The sequence below is a fragment of the Fringilla coelebs genome, assembly GCF_963513975.1.
Source record: "Fringilla coelebs genome assembly, chromosome: 10".
NCBI lineage: Eukaryota > Metazoa > Chordata > Aves > Passeriformes > Fringillidae > Fringilla > Fringilla coelebs.
The window spans coordinates 11397842-11416292 of NC_140036.1; the positions used below are offsets into that span (position 1 = coordinate 11397842).

Consider the following 18451-nt stretch of genomic DNA (forward strand, 5'->3'; position numbering starts at 1 on the left):
GTTTTAAGAGAGATCTAAAGGTGGCAGAGCTACTAAAACCCCAAGAATTCAGTGTTAAGCAATGGTTATAAAATTTATTATCTTTGAATAATGCTATTTAATTAGATCACAGATTTCAAAATACTCCATGAAGTCAAGGATATTGATAAATTAATAATTGATGAAAATTACTTTTCCTTAACTCTTTTGAATTAAAATGCAGTGAGAATTCAAGCTACTATAATTTTCCTGAGATCATAGAAACCTTTATTATAGCCTAATTGCTTTATTTTATTTCTCTTCTGATTAGAAGTTTCAAAATTGGGAAAAGATGTGGATTTGAACCTTTTTCTTGAAATCTTATACAGCTATAATGAATGTTCACAGCATAATGATATAATGCTAATTTCTGAATATGCTTAGATGAAAGAATCAGCAAAAGTAACTCAAATTCATGATAGAATATAAACTTGTTCATGGTGTTTATTTTGAAATGCAAGCCTATCTGACTCTCAACTTGCAAACACACTAGCAGGGAGAAATTCTTACAGGATCTTTAATGTCCTGGGGAAAAATTGTGGTCTTTTTTATCAGTAGGCTTTGGTACTGAATTAAATGAATTTCACCCCAACTGATTTATGGAAGACACACAATAACTTTCTATTTCCCTCTAGAATTGGGAGGTTTAAAGGATTCATAAGGCCTGAGGAAGAACTAGGAAAGGGAGAAGATCTAAAAGAAAACAGCAGCACCAAGGGGAAAGAAGGGCCAGCAATATTTTTCATTTCCATAGTATGGCTTACTCTTTCTGGCATAATCTCCTCTCCACCACCAAAGTTCAGCTTGGGAGAAGCTGGACAATCTACTGGCACAGAATATGCTTCTGACCACCAACAGCAAAGCAAAATTGTTGGTCTCAGATATAAAGGCAAATCCTACTATTAAAATTATCATAGCTCTCGAATGTCTTTGCTTAAAAAAAGAAGTTTAAAGCAAAAATGTTGAAAATTAGGCAGCCAATAAGAATTTGCCATTTAAATTAAATGTTGCCTTCAATCAAATTTCGATCTAGCTCTGGATCATTAGTCTTGTTAAGTTGCTTAGAAAAGGGGATTTCTGCAAAGTTTTTTTTTTCAAATGTGGCTTAGTTTGTGAGAGAGGGAACGTTTTTACATCAGTATTTCCTTTTCATGCAGCATAACCAACTTTTGCTACTCCAGCACCTTAAATGGTACCTAAAAACAACCCCAGAATGACCTCTGGATGGAGGCTGCCACCAAAAGAGAGGTGATGGTGCCATTGTTCCTACAGCTTGTCAGCCACGTTCTTCTTTGGTTCACAAACTAGAAAAAACCATTTCCAAAGTGCTTATTTATCTTAAATTCCTGAACTGAGATGTTGCAGGCACAAAGGAAGGAGTACCCCAGTGCTCTGTTGTCTCAAGATTATGTGCTCAGGGATTCCTGAAGTTCAAACTCGCTGAGTTTATTTTAGCAGGACTGGTTTCTGTGCAAGGATTAAGGAAGGGTTCTGCTCCAGATGGGGCATAATAGAGTGCAGCTGGAATATTGTTTGAAGGGATATAAAGAACTTTTCACTGGCCAGAAAATAGTGGTAGTACTGGAATAACTGTGTTCAGGCTGAATTTGGACATTTTTGTGAATGCTGATGCCTCTTCCATTCCCTGATAGAGGTAATGATGGTAATGGAAAATGAAGAGGGTGTTAACAGCCTGTGCTGTCCAGGACTAGACAAGTATTCTTATGAAGATGAAATTGACTCTGTGTAGAAGAAAAAGAATAAAAAATGCCAAATAATAATGACATCACTGAAAATAAAGCTTAAGGACACATTCTGAACAAGTTGAATGATACTTTCTTGGAACGTTCTTTCTGGGATGGCAAATCAATAATCATGTGGAAGTGGGGACATAAACTGAGAGTTAAGAGCTATGTGGAATAATGGTTAAAAAAATAAGCAAAAGAAAGAAACAAATGGTGGCTTTGAGAAAGCAAACTTCCAGTAACAAAGGAGACTTAGCTACTTTAAGACCTGACTGTTCTTCTGATCAAAGAAAAATAGGAATGTTGTCAATGTAATATAGTTATCTTTAAGATGGCAATGAGCTAATAGATCCTTTGCATCTCTGCATTTTTATTAGAATTAGAGGAACTGCTGCTGATATTTCAAAATTAAAATGCAAAATCAATCTCATCTTTCCCTTTCATTCCTCTGAAGTATGTTTTTATTTTTTCTGTGATCTGCCACCACAGTCCTAACCTCTTGCAAGCAATTCAACTTCTTACAAGAGCAAATGTAATTTATTCTATTTCAATTTGCTGAGAGGAAATATACTCTAACACTAATTATTGAAATGTGTTCTTAGAAACAGTTTCCTTCCTTCCCAAGTTTTGGATGTTGGAAAGAAATTCAGTTAGTCTTTGACATATTAGGAATTAGCGACTTAGATGGAGGCCTTTAACCTTTCAGGACTAAAACCAAAAGGTTCTTATGAAGTCTGTGGGGTCTTTTCTTCATGACTATGAGATTTCACTGCTGATCTGATACTACAAAACAAATACTTGCCCTCTTTGCATCTGTTCTATAGACATGATATTGCAGCTCCTACCTACCAATTGTAATCTTTCCCTTCAAAGTTTATAAAACTAATTCTGTGGAAAAATGAAGCTGTAGAGCTATAAAAAAGGAATTAATCTATTTCACCTAAACCAGACAGCAGTACCAGTATTCACATGCATTTTTCTGGTTCCATGTTGTTGTTTCTTTATTCAAGGCCTAATCTAAGAGAAAAGAGTTTTTACTAAGTAACTTGTCTAGTTTCTGTGCAACATTTGCTTGTTCAGGGTTTCCCGTGTTTACACTGCTTTGTTTATAGAGGCTGGAGGGGAAAGGACACAAGGCATTACCAGTTTCTAATCCAGGCAGAGCATCCTCATGCTGAGAATTGCTCTTGATCTGAACAGTGTTGAACAGTATGAGATCCTCGTGATATTAACAGTATGATATCCTCCTTTTACTTTTATTTAAGACCTGTTATTGATGAGTCAACTTTTAACTACATTACCCTGGCAGAATGCCACCCTGGAGTTACATTGGGCAGAATTATACAGCTTCTCTGCCTCCTGATGTAGGCTGCTGTTCAAGAATTGAGATGCATTTGGACAAGTAGTCTGAGAAATGTGAATAGCAGAAATAGCAGCTAAGCTCTGTGTGTCACACTTTTCCCCTAAGTATCAGAGTACGTGGCTTTTCTCATCTAACAGTCCTTTACACTTAAAGCTGTAATCTAGAGTGCTCCATGGAGATGTGATAAATGAAACATAATTTGACTTCAGCTGAAACAGAATAGAAGATGCCAAACTGTTGGAAAAAGTATTACAAAGATTCCCAGTGTTTTCAGGTCTCCTAAGTTACTTATGGTCTTACTGGTGATGTTATACTGACATCACCAAAGGGAAAAAAAAGACTAAAACAAGCAGAAATTAAAAATGCCACACTAAGATACATCTTCAACAGTACTTAAGTATGAGAGCTCAGGTGGCTATTTTACATAAAATTAAGAGTGTAGTGGAATGATTAAAATACCTTCTGTAAGATTCTATGGGAAAGCAGAAGGTGGGTGCACTAAAGACATATCACTGGGCACCTCAGAAAAATGCTTTTACAAGAAAAATATTAATTAATACATGAGTGTGCTCTTCTGAGGGTGCTGATTGTCTGTTTGGAATTTTCAAACACTCCTAACTCTTCTCAGGTTCTCTGGAGGCATAGAGTGGTCAATACCTCCTTTAATTTGTGCGACTGAAACTGAATTAAAAGTCAAAAGCTTGAAAAAGATCCTCAAAGTTGTACCCCAGTTCATTATTGTAGGTTAATGAACGTATATAGGTACCAAAATATGTGCAAAGGTGGGGCACTTATTTGAATCCTAGTCATGATTTAGACATTTGGTCTGAAAACTTTTGACAAAGGACATTTTAGCCCTTAATTATGTGCACAGCCGGTGCCATGAGGAAGAGATGAGCTATTGTGAGCTGTTTAGTATGTCTTGCACTGTGCTACCATTTGGTACAAATGTCTCTTTGGAAGGTAGGAAATCCATTAATTGTGCAATGGAAACACAGCTGTGCAGTCACTAAAAAGACAGGATGCTGGCAAGGGCTTTAGACTATTATAATGCCTTATTTACATGTATTTATTTTCTTCTTGCAGCTTATTGTGTGAGAATTCTATTATTACCAACATACTTCTAAGAGTTTTGACCAAAGCCTTTGTGAAGTTCTGATAGCTGATAGGCAACTTTGCAGATAATAACCCTCAAGGAGAATTGTGAGGAATCAGCATTCATGCAAAAATCATGTAAGTTAAAAAGGAGAAACATCAGGCTGCAAGAATAGATCTTTGTCAGCAGCAGTTTGGTGCTAGGAATCACACAACAGCTCAGATTCCTTAAGGGCTCCCATTGCCCCAAGGCTCTCTGAGCAGGCAAAAGCGTTGCTGTTTAAAACAAAATAAAGTCAAAAAGTAGGAAAGCTCCCAAAGCCTGCAGACTGCTTTGGGTGAGGTTAGTCCCATCTGCAGCAGAACTCTGGATGCTCTGCAGAGATCCCAGTGTAGCTTCCCCAGCCAGGCCAGAAATAGCATCTTAATTGTGTTTCCAAACACAGCTTCACAGGAAGACCAATTATGAACCTGGTGACACATACTCCTGCAAGTGTAAGGCAACACAGGGTTCTAATTAAGGTACCTACTATGAATACCCTCAACATTAAAACCTATTTTGACCTATGTGCTGAACAATTTTACTGCATTCCAGGTTAGCAGTATAATGTACTATGCACAGAAATACAAAACAGTTTTTTTCTAGAGATTTATTCCATAACTGAAGAATTTAGTGATAAATCCTGTATTAAAATAATCTAACACAGTAACATGAAGTGTCAGTGTTTCTAAGCTAGAGAAAATCATTACCATTGGGGCATAACTATATTTTAAGTAAGAGACTGAGTGTTTTTATCTCTGTTGTCATTAGATAAATTTAGAACTTGCTCATTTATAGCATAAGCCAAATGTCATTGAAATCAAAGGATTTGGTTCATTATATAAAATTCTACTAAATTAGTTTTCCTGTATGAAAAATTAAGGAAGACTTAAAAGAAGAATCCTAACTCTATTTTTTATCCTTGTCACAAATTCTCAGATGAGAGAGTTCTGACCAAGTACATTTGAGGGAATTGTTGTAATTATCAGCTTTTACAAAACATGAGATTGTACAAGTTGTACTTCAAACTAAAGTTAACCATATTTGTTCTAAGTATGGGATGTAAAACTGCACCCTGCTCTGTTTCAGCAGTACATATTGATGATGGGAGAATATGTTCCTAACCCAGGACTAGATTGATTCTGGTTTGCTTTTTGCTTTTTCTCTTTATGCATTCCACTGTTGCTGTTATCAGGGTGGGGATAATTAGGATGGGCTTGATTTCACAGGCTACATAGAGAGAATTCTCTTCACAAAACTAGGTGTGCTTTACACAAGGGGGGCACAAGGCTGGATTTTTGCATATCTGCAGACTTAAAAACAAGGGATAAGTGCTAACTACCAAAAGTAGGGAGAAGTTTCTTAGAGGTCGCTCTTCAAAGCTCTGGTGAGGTTGATGGAGCACAGCAGCATCTGCAGAGTTCTACAAAGCTGTGTGTGGTTCTGCAGCAGCTCTCACAGCCCCAAGCAGTCTGACTCCACTGCACAGAGCAGCACACATGAGAGCCTCATTTGTGATTCAGGGCAGTTCCAGAGCAGCTATGGCACAAGTCTCACTTTGGAAGTTCCTTACACATTTCTCCATGTGCCAATGTGATTTTGGCCTATCTGTTATAATTCCAATTGGTATATGTTAGCTAACTGCTAGCATCAGATACTGTGCTGGAAGAGTAAACTACAACCTTGACAATCTAAGATCTTTATTAATATTTAAAGAAAATCTTTAATGTTTAAACAGATTGTAAAAACTTTAATGAAACCATTTGGAAACTAGTTTGCATATGGTATTATGTTCCTTAGCCTACCAGCATCAAAAATGACATCATTTTTCAACAAGATGAGCTTTTCTGTAGAAATACTGCTTCATTACTGTTCTGGATTACTTCAGGGTATGAATTACATTTCAGTGTGTTATTTTTCAGTTTCTGTGCTTAAGCAAAATTAAGGAAAATATTTATTTCTTTGTTTTTCAAGAGAATTTCTCTTCCTCATTGGTTCAAAGTACTTTTCTTTATTCTCTGTGTATGTGTTTAAGGCACTAGAATATGATATTCTTCATAAAGTGCTGATGAAAAAGGGGCACATGCCTTATGGGAGCTAATGAGGGCAGAGCACAACTGCATATTCTCAGTTAAGGAATCACTAATGCCGGTGTACAAAAAGAGGGAAAATGGAAACCACAGAATGAAGTATAGAAGTGAATATTCTAACAAGATTCTGTTTATGGACACCAAATATTTCCAGTATTATGGGTAGGAAAGTAGCTAATTTATTATATAAACCATAAATGATGCAGGTAATTACTGATGCACCAGTTATAAAGTCTGCTGTTATTGGTTACTCATAGCAATGCTTTCTAGCTGATTACCATCCATCATGTAGCTCACAGCTGAAAGAGAGGAAACAATTACAGCATTTTCACATAAATTTAAGGGGAGTCACATGTAAAGAGACTGCAGATTAACATTCTTCTAGCATGGTGAAGTAATCAGGAACATCAGTCAGATAATGAGGGATTTTGTTAAGAAATTCAGATTGAAAGACGTGGTAGTATAATTTCTTCTGCAGAAATCAAGATTTTCTTGTGTTTTTATGATTCTTCTTGTTAAACCCATACAGCAAGCAGCTTTAGATTTCTTTATAGCATTACACTGTTCTACAGGGTTCCATAAGATCTTATGGTACATCTGGTCAAACAATGCACCTGGCATGTGTCCAACATTCATCTTTTTCTGCTAAACACAGAAAATAGCTGTGCAGAGGACTGGAATTCATTGTACACTTCCTGTCAATTGCAATCCATTTTAAAGGTAACAATTATTACAAGCACTCTGCATGTGGTGCATATTCAATTAGAGAGAAGAAGGCAGTTGCTGAAGGAGGGCAGGCTGTTTGTGACAGAGCCAGGGGCTCTGCAGAGATGCTCTGGCTCTGCAGTCAGGAGCACAGGGCTCAGCCAGCACATCTGACACGGCTCGAGCTCAGGAGGGAGGGAAAGCTGGAGCTTAGAAGGGAAAGCACAGGACAAGAATGAGGGGCTGCTGCTCCTCAGGGTAGGAGGCTGGAGCTGTAATGATAGCTAATGTCTAGAGACCTCAGCTTTTGGACTTTTAGAAGGGTAGAAGACTCTGGCTTAAGTTGTTTCCAATATAGGTTAGTTACCTCAAAATTAGAAATAGTTTTTACCTACAGTTTCAGGTATCTGATCCTAATGCCCATAAGATAAATGCTGCATAAACCATTCTTTTTTAAACTGTGGTTACAACCCAAAATCCCATGTATGGGTCATTTTCTTCTTTCAAAAAGAAAAAAAAAAATCCTAAGGGCATTTATTTGTTTTCAACAGCTGAAAAATTAAGATTTATGCTATAGGTCTTGTCTCAAAAAAAAGAAAAAAAATCTGGGTGAAATACCAGAAGACAAGATCAAGGTTTTTCCTTAATATTACTAATTTCTGAAATATTTAAGCAAAACTGGCTACAACATGGGCAAAACTATACTAATGTTATTCCAGTACAACAAAATCTTCCCAAATGCTATTTTATTTTCAGACTCTTGTTATCAAAAGGAGTATCTTCTCCAGACCTTTCTATTGAGCCCTGTTAGTTGGTCACCTGTGCTGTTTCCTGGGCAGCACTGCCTGAAGCCTCAGTCTTTATCACTTTTGAGTCTGAACTTGCAGGAGTTCAAGGAGGTTGGAAATCAGAGAACTTTCTTTTGTTCAGCTGCAGAAAAGGAACCATTAGACAGTGCCCATCAGAGCTAACTTTTATGCTCAGTCTCCACTGAAATGGACAAATGTGCTTCATGCATGCAGCCTATTTAATGTCACCAAGAGTTTGGACTTCACTGGATTCTTTAGGCAAAGACCTCATGTGTATTACTGAAGAGTGACCTGAATGCATTAGCCAAAAAGAATTTCCAGTTTGCTCTCAGAGGACTATCAGACAGCCAGCTATACACCTTGGAAGATAATAAACCCCCCATTCTGGTATGAAATTTTAGGCACTGTGATTGAGGCGTGCTGGGAAAACAGATTCCTCCTGCACAGCACAGATGCAAAGGCAGATTAGAATCTGGTACTGGTGCTAACCTTTCTGAGAGATAACTTTTCTCTCAGTCTTTCTCTCTGCCAATCATTTGTGTGGAAATACCTGACCTCTTGCAGTGCCTTAAAGGTCATTTGTCCCTAAGAAGAGGGAACAAATCACAACAGCTGTCAATTAGGCTGCTCATTTCAAAAGGATGAGAATTATCCTTGCGTATCCTTGTGTTGTGATAGTTCTGCCTTGCTAATAATCGAGGGCATTTTATTCTAAGTAGGGTTTTCTTCTGCCTGGAAATAATCTCAATTTTTTTATAAATTAAGAGTTTGAATTATAAGAGCCATTATAACCTGACATTTGTGCATGTACCTTTCTTCCCAGAAGTATAAACTCATTATCTATAAACAGTTCAATGTTTGATAACAGAAAATAGTAGGCATTAGCCAGAGATAAATTAATATAGGCTGTGTAATGTAGAAACAAGCCCAGCTCTCTTTGTTTGGTCTCTTAAACACTCGCACAAATAGCAGAACCAAAGCTCCAGGGCACACACATGTCCAATGTGACTGTGAAGGGTTTAAGATAAAGGCACCAAACCATTTCATTTTGTGCTGCAGCTCCCTATGAAATTAGAGGTCTGCTTCTTCCAAGCATGGGTGCTGGATATCTGGAGTGGGACCCTCACAAAACAAATGCAGTTTGGGTGTTGGTAGTGCAGTCATCTCTCCCCAGCTGCTCTCCTCCTTTCACAGAAAGGAAACAACAGTAGCTGCAGCTCCCCAGGGAAGTGGTGGAATGCCATCCCTGGAAGTGTTCAAAGAATGAGTAGATGTGGCATGGTAGTATTTGGTTGATGATTGGACTTGATGATCTTGAAGATCTTTTCCTACCCCAATGATTCTGTTAAGTCTGAAGTCTGTATAAGATTATACTGTAATATATTAGGGTCAAGAGACTATAAAGATCTGATATGCAGCTTTTGAGAAACTACAGTAAGTTTTATGGCTGTTTTTTCAACGTGTTTTGATTAATGTGATTAATTAGAATTAAATTAACATGCTTAAAACCAAAATCCTTTTACACCAAAGTGTCTTTGAAATGCAGCTTAATTTCTGATCCAGAAATCAGCTGATTGATCCCTAGCCAGTGTCCTTGTTGGAAGGAAGCTGCATCATCAACAAGCTAGGAACCTTTTGAAAGCTTCATGTATTTTTCAGGGATTTCCAGGAAATATTAGCTGCTCGCCTGCAAAGTAATGACTTTTATTAATCAGTCTGCTTTATAGTGAGATAGAGATTAAAATTTGAAGCAATCAGTACTATGTCCATCCATGAACAAAGCCCAAGAGCAGTCTGAACTTTGAGCCCTGCAGTGCAAACTGATCTGCTCAAGCCCCTGAGTGAGACTGCATCTTGGTAAAGTTACTTCCAAGTTAAGCAGCAGTGATGTTTATCTCATTCTCCTGCCTGTGGTAAACCTTGGAGGTGAAGGGCCACTGAAATCTTAACTTGGAATCTTGTGCACACAGCACGCCCAGTGCAGCTGAACAATCAGGCCAGGAGCTCTTGTCTCTAAGGCAGCTTGTTCCCTTAATGGGCTTGCTATCAGAAACAACACCACAGGTGGGTAACTGTTTAACTCCTCATGTGATTAGAAAGGCTACTGCACCTAATTTGAGAAAGCAACCTTCACCAAAAGTTAGACACATCTGTTTCAGAGGTGACCATGGGAGCAAGGCTTAGCTTGGGGAATGAATGGAGACAGGCAGGGCAGTGTGTGACCTGCTCCCTTGTTGGCTGGACATGGTTTCCTCTGTCTTCTTGCAATTCCCTGGCTCTTCTTCCACAGGTGATGCATTTCAGAGTTCCCTTTCCAGAATTTGTAACTTGCTGACACTATTTTGTCTGCAAAGAGAATTCTTCATACCCTTGCACTTCATACTCTTAACCTAGGAGAGGTATTGCCCTGCCCCACTGTCATTGTTGCAGCTGCTCCCCAGAGTTAAAGGAACATAACCAGAAAAGATACAACTCATAAGTATATTTGTGGCCATTAGTCAGTACTCCACCACTAGGAAAATGTGCTGGCCTGAGCTTGGCATTTGAGTGAAAGTGATAGAGGGCAGAGAGAAAAACAGAGCAAGGAATGTCTTATCTTCCTGCAGAAAACACAATCTTATCCAGGAGTCCTTTTCTAGAGGTGACCTGTAGGGATTTACGCTCTGCCTGCTTTTAACAAACCAAAGATTTCTGTTTATCTCACAAAACCCTGCCCAGCCTCTGACTTACTTGTAGCAGATCAAATCAGCCCAGCCCAGCTGTACATCTGAAGCCCAGTGTAAAATTGGAGCTGTAGAGTCCCAAGATTTAGAAGCAACTGTCTGGCTGCAGCACAACGTGAGGGGAGATAGCAGCTGTAAATAATTCTGGAGAAAGCTGCTCAGAATCAAATAGCATTCAGTCAGATCCCAGCAGTTTCATCTTCTCCTTCACTAAAGATACATTGGATAAATTAAACTTTAAGTGCCTGAAATTCAGGAGTGCTCATGTTAGAGCTAACCCTGCTGCCATGGAGGGCAGGGTCAATCTCACTGTTGAAATCATGATGGCTGTTGTCAGATCAATGATGATGACTTAAAATGACTTCCATAAAACATCAACCATGTTAAAAAAATGACAGTAAAAACACACAGAATGTTTATAAATACCTAATGAAAATTGGGATAATTGAATTGAATGAAAACTATCTAAAGCCTTCATTTTCACTAATTTTTTAAAATCTACTTTTCTTATGAGAGTGTTAAAATAATTCATTTTTTTGTGAAAAGATTAGTGTTGTTTTATAGTTTCCGATTCTGTAAGTCTCAGATGCTTGAAATCAAATACTTCTCTTTCATGAAATCTTAAACAGTGATTGACAGAATAATAAAGGATACATGGGGACTAATAATTACATGGCATCTTGTAACAGGCCTTTTTAATAGACATTCATTTAAGAATTGTAGATAAGGTCTCATTTTAAATCAGTGACTGAAGAGAAACTTTACTTTTTTTAGAGCAAAGGATGATGTATTATGGGAAATGCAGAACTTGACACCAGGGTCAGAAATACTTTCTCTATCACTCTATACCAGATTTTACCATCAAGCCGTAAAATTTTAAAAGCAAGTAGAAAATGTAAAGAAAATTATGCAAAGCAGTAAAAAAAAAGTGTTTGTTTAAAAACAGCTAACACAATTTTGCAATCTGATTTATAGTTTTAAATCTAATTTCCATAGTTTTTGTTAGCTTCAACTTCAGCCTTAACTCAGTGTTTTGTCAGTGTGCATTACAGTTCAGCACTCCTTTCTGAAAGACCTGTCATATTGGAACAAAAGAGAGAGACTGCTTTGGAATAATTCTATAAAAGAACTGAAAAGCCCTTGATTTTGGCCAGTAATGAGTAATAAAAATTACTTAGATTGGGAGCAAAGCCAACTGTCTGAGCAACAATATTCATTGAAGATGCACTGAAGTTATATATGATTATGAGAATGCCAATTGTGGCTTATTAAATTTGCTTCAAGAGAAGAATTGGGAGAAGAACAAGAAAGAGGCAGTGCAGGTCTCACTGAAACTGCTGCATATGAAAGGGCAATATTTGGATTAGAAAATAAATTAGAAGAATTCAAAGGAATTCAACAACAATGTTTGAACCATATCATAAAGGAGGCTGAGGATTAAGGGCTTATGGGGAAGAGAAAAACAGAATAGGAAAATGTGCATAGAACTCATAGCTCCATAGAGAAACACATAATCCCTTTTCTGTGTGTTCAAGGGTAAATTTGGTTTATTTTCACTATTTTGTTTTGCACTTGTTGAATAGAAGGGAATAACAGAGTAAACATGAACAAAATCAGGATGCTTTTAAACAAAATATTAGTTGATTCTGCTGCTGGAAAGCTTCATAGATAATCAAAAATACCACAACCTTGGCTTTTTCTGTCTCTCTCTGAGGCTATGCATCATTAAAACATGCAGATGAATCCCTGGAAAAACCTTCTATTCAAATTGTAAGTTATGTGCAAGGGGAGTAATGGCATATGTAATGCAGTCTTTCTGCAGAAGAGAAACAATTCTGTAGTAGATTTCAATGTTGTTCCCTTTCAATGCAGTTATCAGACAATTGTTGGTTCTCTGCTGGAATACTTTCTGAAAGCATCAGACTCTACTGCTATGAAGAAATACAATTGAAAAGACTTATACTGTTCAATAGCTACTACATTATTATGGGAGTAGTGACCAGAAACTTTTTTGTGATCTAAAATCTGTGAGACTCTAACAGTTGAACTGATACTCTGGCCAGTATTTTTTTCTATCAAGCTGTTTTTGATAGAAAATTGGATTTTTGATTAAATTGAGATGTGCAAGAAGCGATGAATTTTTCTGCGTCAAATTTCCAATGCTTAAAAGAAAGGAATTGCTGAAAAAGGTACAAGATTGCATCATGAAAATTATAGTATTGGGCCATAAGTTTCCTTTTTATTCCAGGAGATAGATTTCCTACAACCTGGGGGTTTTGGGACATATGAGTCAACGTTAAAAGGGAAGAAAACTGCATTTAAATGACTCCTACCAGGCCCTAGGTAGTGGCAGGACTGACTAAAATTACTCATGCTGAAAAGTATTTTGAACACTGCAATGCCATAGATCTGAGAAGAGCCTCATGTTTTAAAAATAATTACAATTGTACTAGTCACTTCTTCAAACAAAAACCAGATGATCGATTTTCACATTTCTAAACTCTAAATAACACATGGAAAGAAAAAAATCTCTATCTTTCTAATTATGGCAATTTTTAATGAGACAGAAATTAAACAATGTCATTGCTTAAATCTGTGGGCCAGACTGCAGTTTATATAATCCCTTTGCAAAAATCAACAGGGATCCAATCTTTCAGACCACTTCTGTTTTACTTACTGGAGCTCTTTGATTCCCTTAATTTTGAAGCATTTTTGTATGGAAGTCGGTGTAAGCTGTTATCTCCATACCTGTCTGGCATTTCAGGTCTCTTGGGAAGAACAGATTCTTATATTCTTATATTGCTTTTGCTAATCTTGATAATTGTTACTGTTTCCCTGGCAAAATCTCCAGTCTCCCCTGATGCAGACAGAAGCCTCTTGCTGTGCATTGATGAAATCCCATCCAGTTGTATTGCAGTGGCTGTTATTCCTTACACCAGTGATAGACACGAGGTCAGTTATTTCCATGTCCTACCTGTTTAGTTCTCATTTTGGAATCTGCTGACAGATTGTTGTAGGTGTAATGGGCCTGTGTGACTCCACAGAAAAGGACAGCAACAATACCTGGATTTTAAAAAGAAAAGAAGAGTTAGCTGCTTCTGTTTTCTTACTTAGGCTTGCAAAAGGCTGCATAAAAACCAAATTAGTCTGTTAATAGCTTTTCATAAGAAAAGAAATTTGAGATCTATGTTCTAAGGACAATCATGCTTTCAGAGCATTTCCACTGTAGTGTATTTGGAAATTGAAGGGCTGTAGAAAATTTTTTTCAATTAATACATGGTATGATCCAACCATATTCTGACAGTAATTGTAAGTGTAGGATTAACATAATTGTAACACGTAGGAATTTGGACTATTTGAAAGAATTTGGCAGAGACTGAATAGGAAAGGAAAAAAAATGTTGTTACATTTAAATGGTTTGAGATGACTTGGTAGGGAATGACTCCAACAAGGTAAAATCATTCAGTCTGTGCCTGATTGCAGCTTATCACAAGCAGTGTGTAACAATGTCAAGGTGAACAGCAATACATTCCTTAAAAGGGGTGCTCTGGCAGGTGCAAGCTGTGCTGCCCAGAACAAGCAGGTCAGTGACTGTGGACACAGCTATAGTCCCAGCTTGTGGAAGGTCTGGAGGGGCAGGGAAGCAGGATTGTCAGGAATAATAACACATTTGTTTTATAGGGATATTTATCAATACTGCCTTGGCCCTGGTTGTAGCTCACTGGAATCACAGAGTAACATCACTGTAATGCAGTGTTGTAATTTAAGAAGCTGATAAGATTGTGAGGTCTGGACACAGATAATGCAGGAGGAAGACACAAAGGGAGAAAACAGAAAACCAAAAATAGTGTCCACAGTAGCCATATGTAAATGGCCATGGAGGAAGAAAGCTCTGTCTTTTTCTTAAACTTAGGGCATGTTACATAGATAATTATTTACACAACAGCTCAGGGCTTTCTCGTGTCCACTCTGATCATGGTTCCCTGCACACACCCTGCCCCAGGCCGTGGGGCGGGCTGAGCACAGAGGCAGCAGTGGGATCAGTGTGTGCCTGCCATGCCTGTGTGTGCAGCACTGTGCCTGCTCACACACACAACTGTCACCCACACCCACAGTGCTTCAGCCCCTGTGCCCTTCAGCCCTGCTCCTCATGCCTCCTGTGCCGGAGCTGCAGCGTGCCCTAATCAGCCTTTTAGCTCTGCTTCCTCATGGGCTGCTCTGCACACTGCTAGATAATTTTCAGCTCACATGTACTGACATTAAACTGATGAGTCTGAGACAACAAAGCAAGCAGAAAGATGCCTGTCCAGGTTTAGGCACTATTCATCCTTGTGATGTGATTGTGCTACAGATTTCTAGGCATTTATGGGGTTAAACAAGCATGAACTGAAACACATAAACCAGTTCCACTGGAAGCACAGAGCATGAAGTGAAATGGTGAAAAGAATCTCTGTGTGTTCCCCCAGTCCTGGGCTGGAAACTGGGTAAAGCTCCCTCCATCTTCTCCTGACTTTACAGGGCCAGCAAGAGGCGGCTCAGTAAGGGGGGCAGTCTGCAGCCCTGCACCTTTAGCACAGCAAACCCAACACAAACAATCTGCTGCTTCCAAAGCATCACCTGGGGCAGCCAGGCTCCAGAGTCCCAGGAAAAGTGGATGGGAACAGCCTGGACAAGTGTCAGTTGCCTCAAGCACTGGTGCCTTGACAGGTTCTTTAACAGGCTTATCCAAATCTCTAAATGTTTGAATTTTAGCAGCAAGAGGGCCCTTGAGGTAGATAAAATATCCTCCTGCCCTGAACCACAGCACAGAAAAGGAAACAAATCAAAGTAATAATTTAGACAGTGCTGAAACGATTTCATTTGAGGGAGACTGTGTGTGTGGGATCTGAGAATTCTCATACCAGTTAAATCAATCATTACCTGACCATGTTTTTCTTTAGACTCTCCTCATATTGCTAACCAAGAAAATATTGGCAAAAAATGTCCAATTTTCTTGCAAGCACCTCTCTTTCTTTTCTGGGAAGAACTGAGGCCTGGCATTAATATGCTTTTGATGGAAGAAAAAAGTATGGAGTAAATACTTCTGATTTGATTTGGCACAAGGAACAACTGTCATCAGAAAGAAAACAAGGAAAAAAAATACATGTTTTTCCCCACAAACCACTGCAGAAATTTTGTTTGCTCCTGGGTTCTCTTTATATTTTAAATTTACCTGTACTGCTTCTACAGAACACTGACTCTTTAGCCAAGAACTTTTAGCCAAGAACATTCCACTGAACTTTTAGTGTGTCTTTGTTTCTTACATTTTTCTTAAGTCTGTTTTGATTTTTTTTTTTTTTCTAGCTACACTAAGACTTTTCTTCATGGTAAATATTTTGGGGTGTGGTGAGATTGTCACTGCTGAAATACATTCCAGGAAGTTTATATTTTTGTGAGGTCTAATTGCTCTCATAAATGTGTCTAATTCTTTTTTCTCAGTAACTGTATTTGATTGTGCAGAACTGATCTGGGGAGTTTAAAAATTCTCAAGGCATTAATAATATGCACTGGGATGCTCAAACAATGACATTTCAGTTAAAAATACAGGCAAACAGTAATGTTGCTAAGTATCACTAGCTCCAGGCTCAGTAACTGAAATGGAGATAAGAGTTTCTGATGCAGTTTCTTCTCTATTAATCATCAGGATGTCAAGTCTTGCATTTTAAAAATTGACTATTAAATTCAACTGTGATTATAAACTGGTTTTGACTGCTAAGAAACTGTTAATTATGGGTAGTGAGAAAACCGAGAGAGTGTCATGAAGAATAAAATGGCTTAAATCTGATTTTGCAATAAGAATAAATGAACTGAACCATGCAATTATGCAAGTGTAGAAACCAGATATACTCTGTTTCCAGGGAGGACTGGGGGAATGCAGTGGAATATTTCAATTGCTACAAATGAAAGCTTAATATGTACTAGCTATGACTCTCACAATGAACAGTTCATTAAAAGGCTTGGAGAAAATTGTTTGTAATGAATATCCATAGAAATGATTCCTTAAGAGTAATGATCAATTACATGTTAACTGAAAAGGAAAGAGAAGTACCTAAAGAGGCAAACACAGAACTCTTTGGTTACAAGGAAAAGGCAATCTGGATTTCTTTGTAGCACAATTAAAGCTGGATTTTGAAGTTAGCTGGGTATCAAAATACTGTATGGACAGAGCGAGGTTGTTTTTGTGGTCTTGCTTTCACAGAGAAGCAGGTCAGAGCAGATATGGCAATACTGGAGTTGAAACCAGAAAATATCCATTAGATGCAGGAGGCAGAAAAAGCAAGGAGGATCTTTTACTTGTCCTCCATTTCAGGCTGTTGGAGACAGCTCAGTCACTCTTTACTTGTTTAAGTGGAAAAATCAGCAATTACTGACACAGTACTGAAATTGCAGAACAAAATGCTAACTTAAAGTAAGCAGGGAATGTTTTGAGTTGAAACAGGTGGTAAATTGTTAAGTACAATACAGCTCATGTTTATTAACAGATTACTGACATTTTTCTCTTAATATAAAAGATGAGACACTTCACAGAAAAATGCGTGTAACACTAGTAAACTTTCAGCTTTCAACCTCCTTTTTTTTAGAAATAAAAGCCTTACCATTGTATTTTTTTGTAACAGAGAAATTGAGACAGCTTGTTAGCTGTTAATACAGCTAGAGAACTTATTCTTACATTCGTTTTTACAAATATATGTAGTTGAAATGGTTGTTGAGTCAAAAGCTGGTAATATAAAAAATATAGCAACTATACAGGAACTTGTACATTTAATAGTATTTTCCTGATAGTGTGAACCTTAAAATTATAGTGTGGGAATTAATTTACAAGTGCTAATCTGAAAATAGCTCCCATATTATTTCTCACTAATAGACAAAATCTTTTACATCATTTCACAAACATGCAAAAAGGAATGTCAGAGAAGACCAGCATGTGGAATTTTCTTTTAATGCAAACCTGGAAGTGAGTGGCCACAATCAAAACCTGAGAATTTGCTAATTTGAGAGATTAAAACAGACATTTTTCTCCAGCTGTCAGGTCTTTTGGTGGTAAAAAAGGGAATTTAGAAAAAGAAAATCCCCAAACTGCTTCTGGGGGAGCAAAGGAATAGGTAAAAAGTGTAGCTTCATTTCAAAAGATCTGTAAGCAAACCAGTTTTCATACCAATTTAAAAGCTTTCCAGAACTTCTGGGATGCCTCTCTAAAGATGAGTAACATCCTGAAATCCCTCAGTAAAGCAGCAGGAACTGGTCTTTCATCAGAGGTGGGGAAATGTAGGGAAAAAGGAACAATGAGGATTGGGTAAAAGAGAAATTATTTAAATCAGATAACATTTACTTTGGAGTCATATTTATGTCAGAATCTCCATGGCATCTCTTGGGATGCAGCTGGATGTGTGAGTGGCAGGAAATGAGACTCTGTCTGCCTCCAATTGCTGCAGTAACAGGGCCATACACCCAGTGGCAACTGTCTCCCTGTCCAGGCTGTTTGAGGGTATCAAGCGTGATTAATAATTTTCTTGATACTAAAGAAAAGATTGAAGGCTTCTTACACCAGACCTGCACCAATGCAGAATCAAAGCTCATGCTTGGTTCATGAGGCTTTTATCTCTGGAGTTGTCTGAGGCTGATTTTATTTTCAAGTGACAGAAAGCAACAAAAGATGGAGCTGAGGGGATTTTTTAGGCCCTTATCTGAGGACTGCTCATTGGTATTGTACCTGGCTGCTTCAAGTGAGACCTGGGCTTCAGTGTTGTACTTGTGTAACCCCAAATGAATTGCTGAATTCAATTTACACTGGAACTCCTATGGTGACATATAACAGCTTTTACT

The 18451-nt window shown here is 37.9% G+C and overlaps 1 protein-coding gene across 1 annotated transcript in view; it reads right to left on the reverse strand.

The window, feature by feature from the left end:
- Nucleotides 1-18451, reverse strand: part of SLC9A9 (solute carrier family 9 member A9) — a gene marked incomplete at its 3' end in the record, with an annotated part of 169038 nt that overhangs the window by 75248 nt on the left and 75339 nt on the right. The window contains exon 9 of the mRNA XM_084212186.1: nt 13563-13651. Within this exon, the coding sequence (XP_084068312.1) occupies nt 13563-13651 (89 nt within the window). The remainder of the gene's footprint in view (nt 1-13562; nt 13652-18451) is intronic.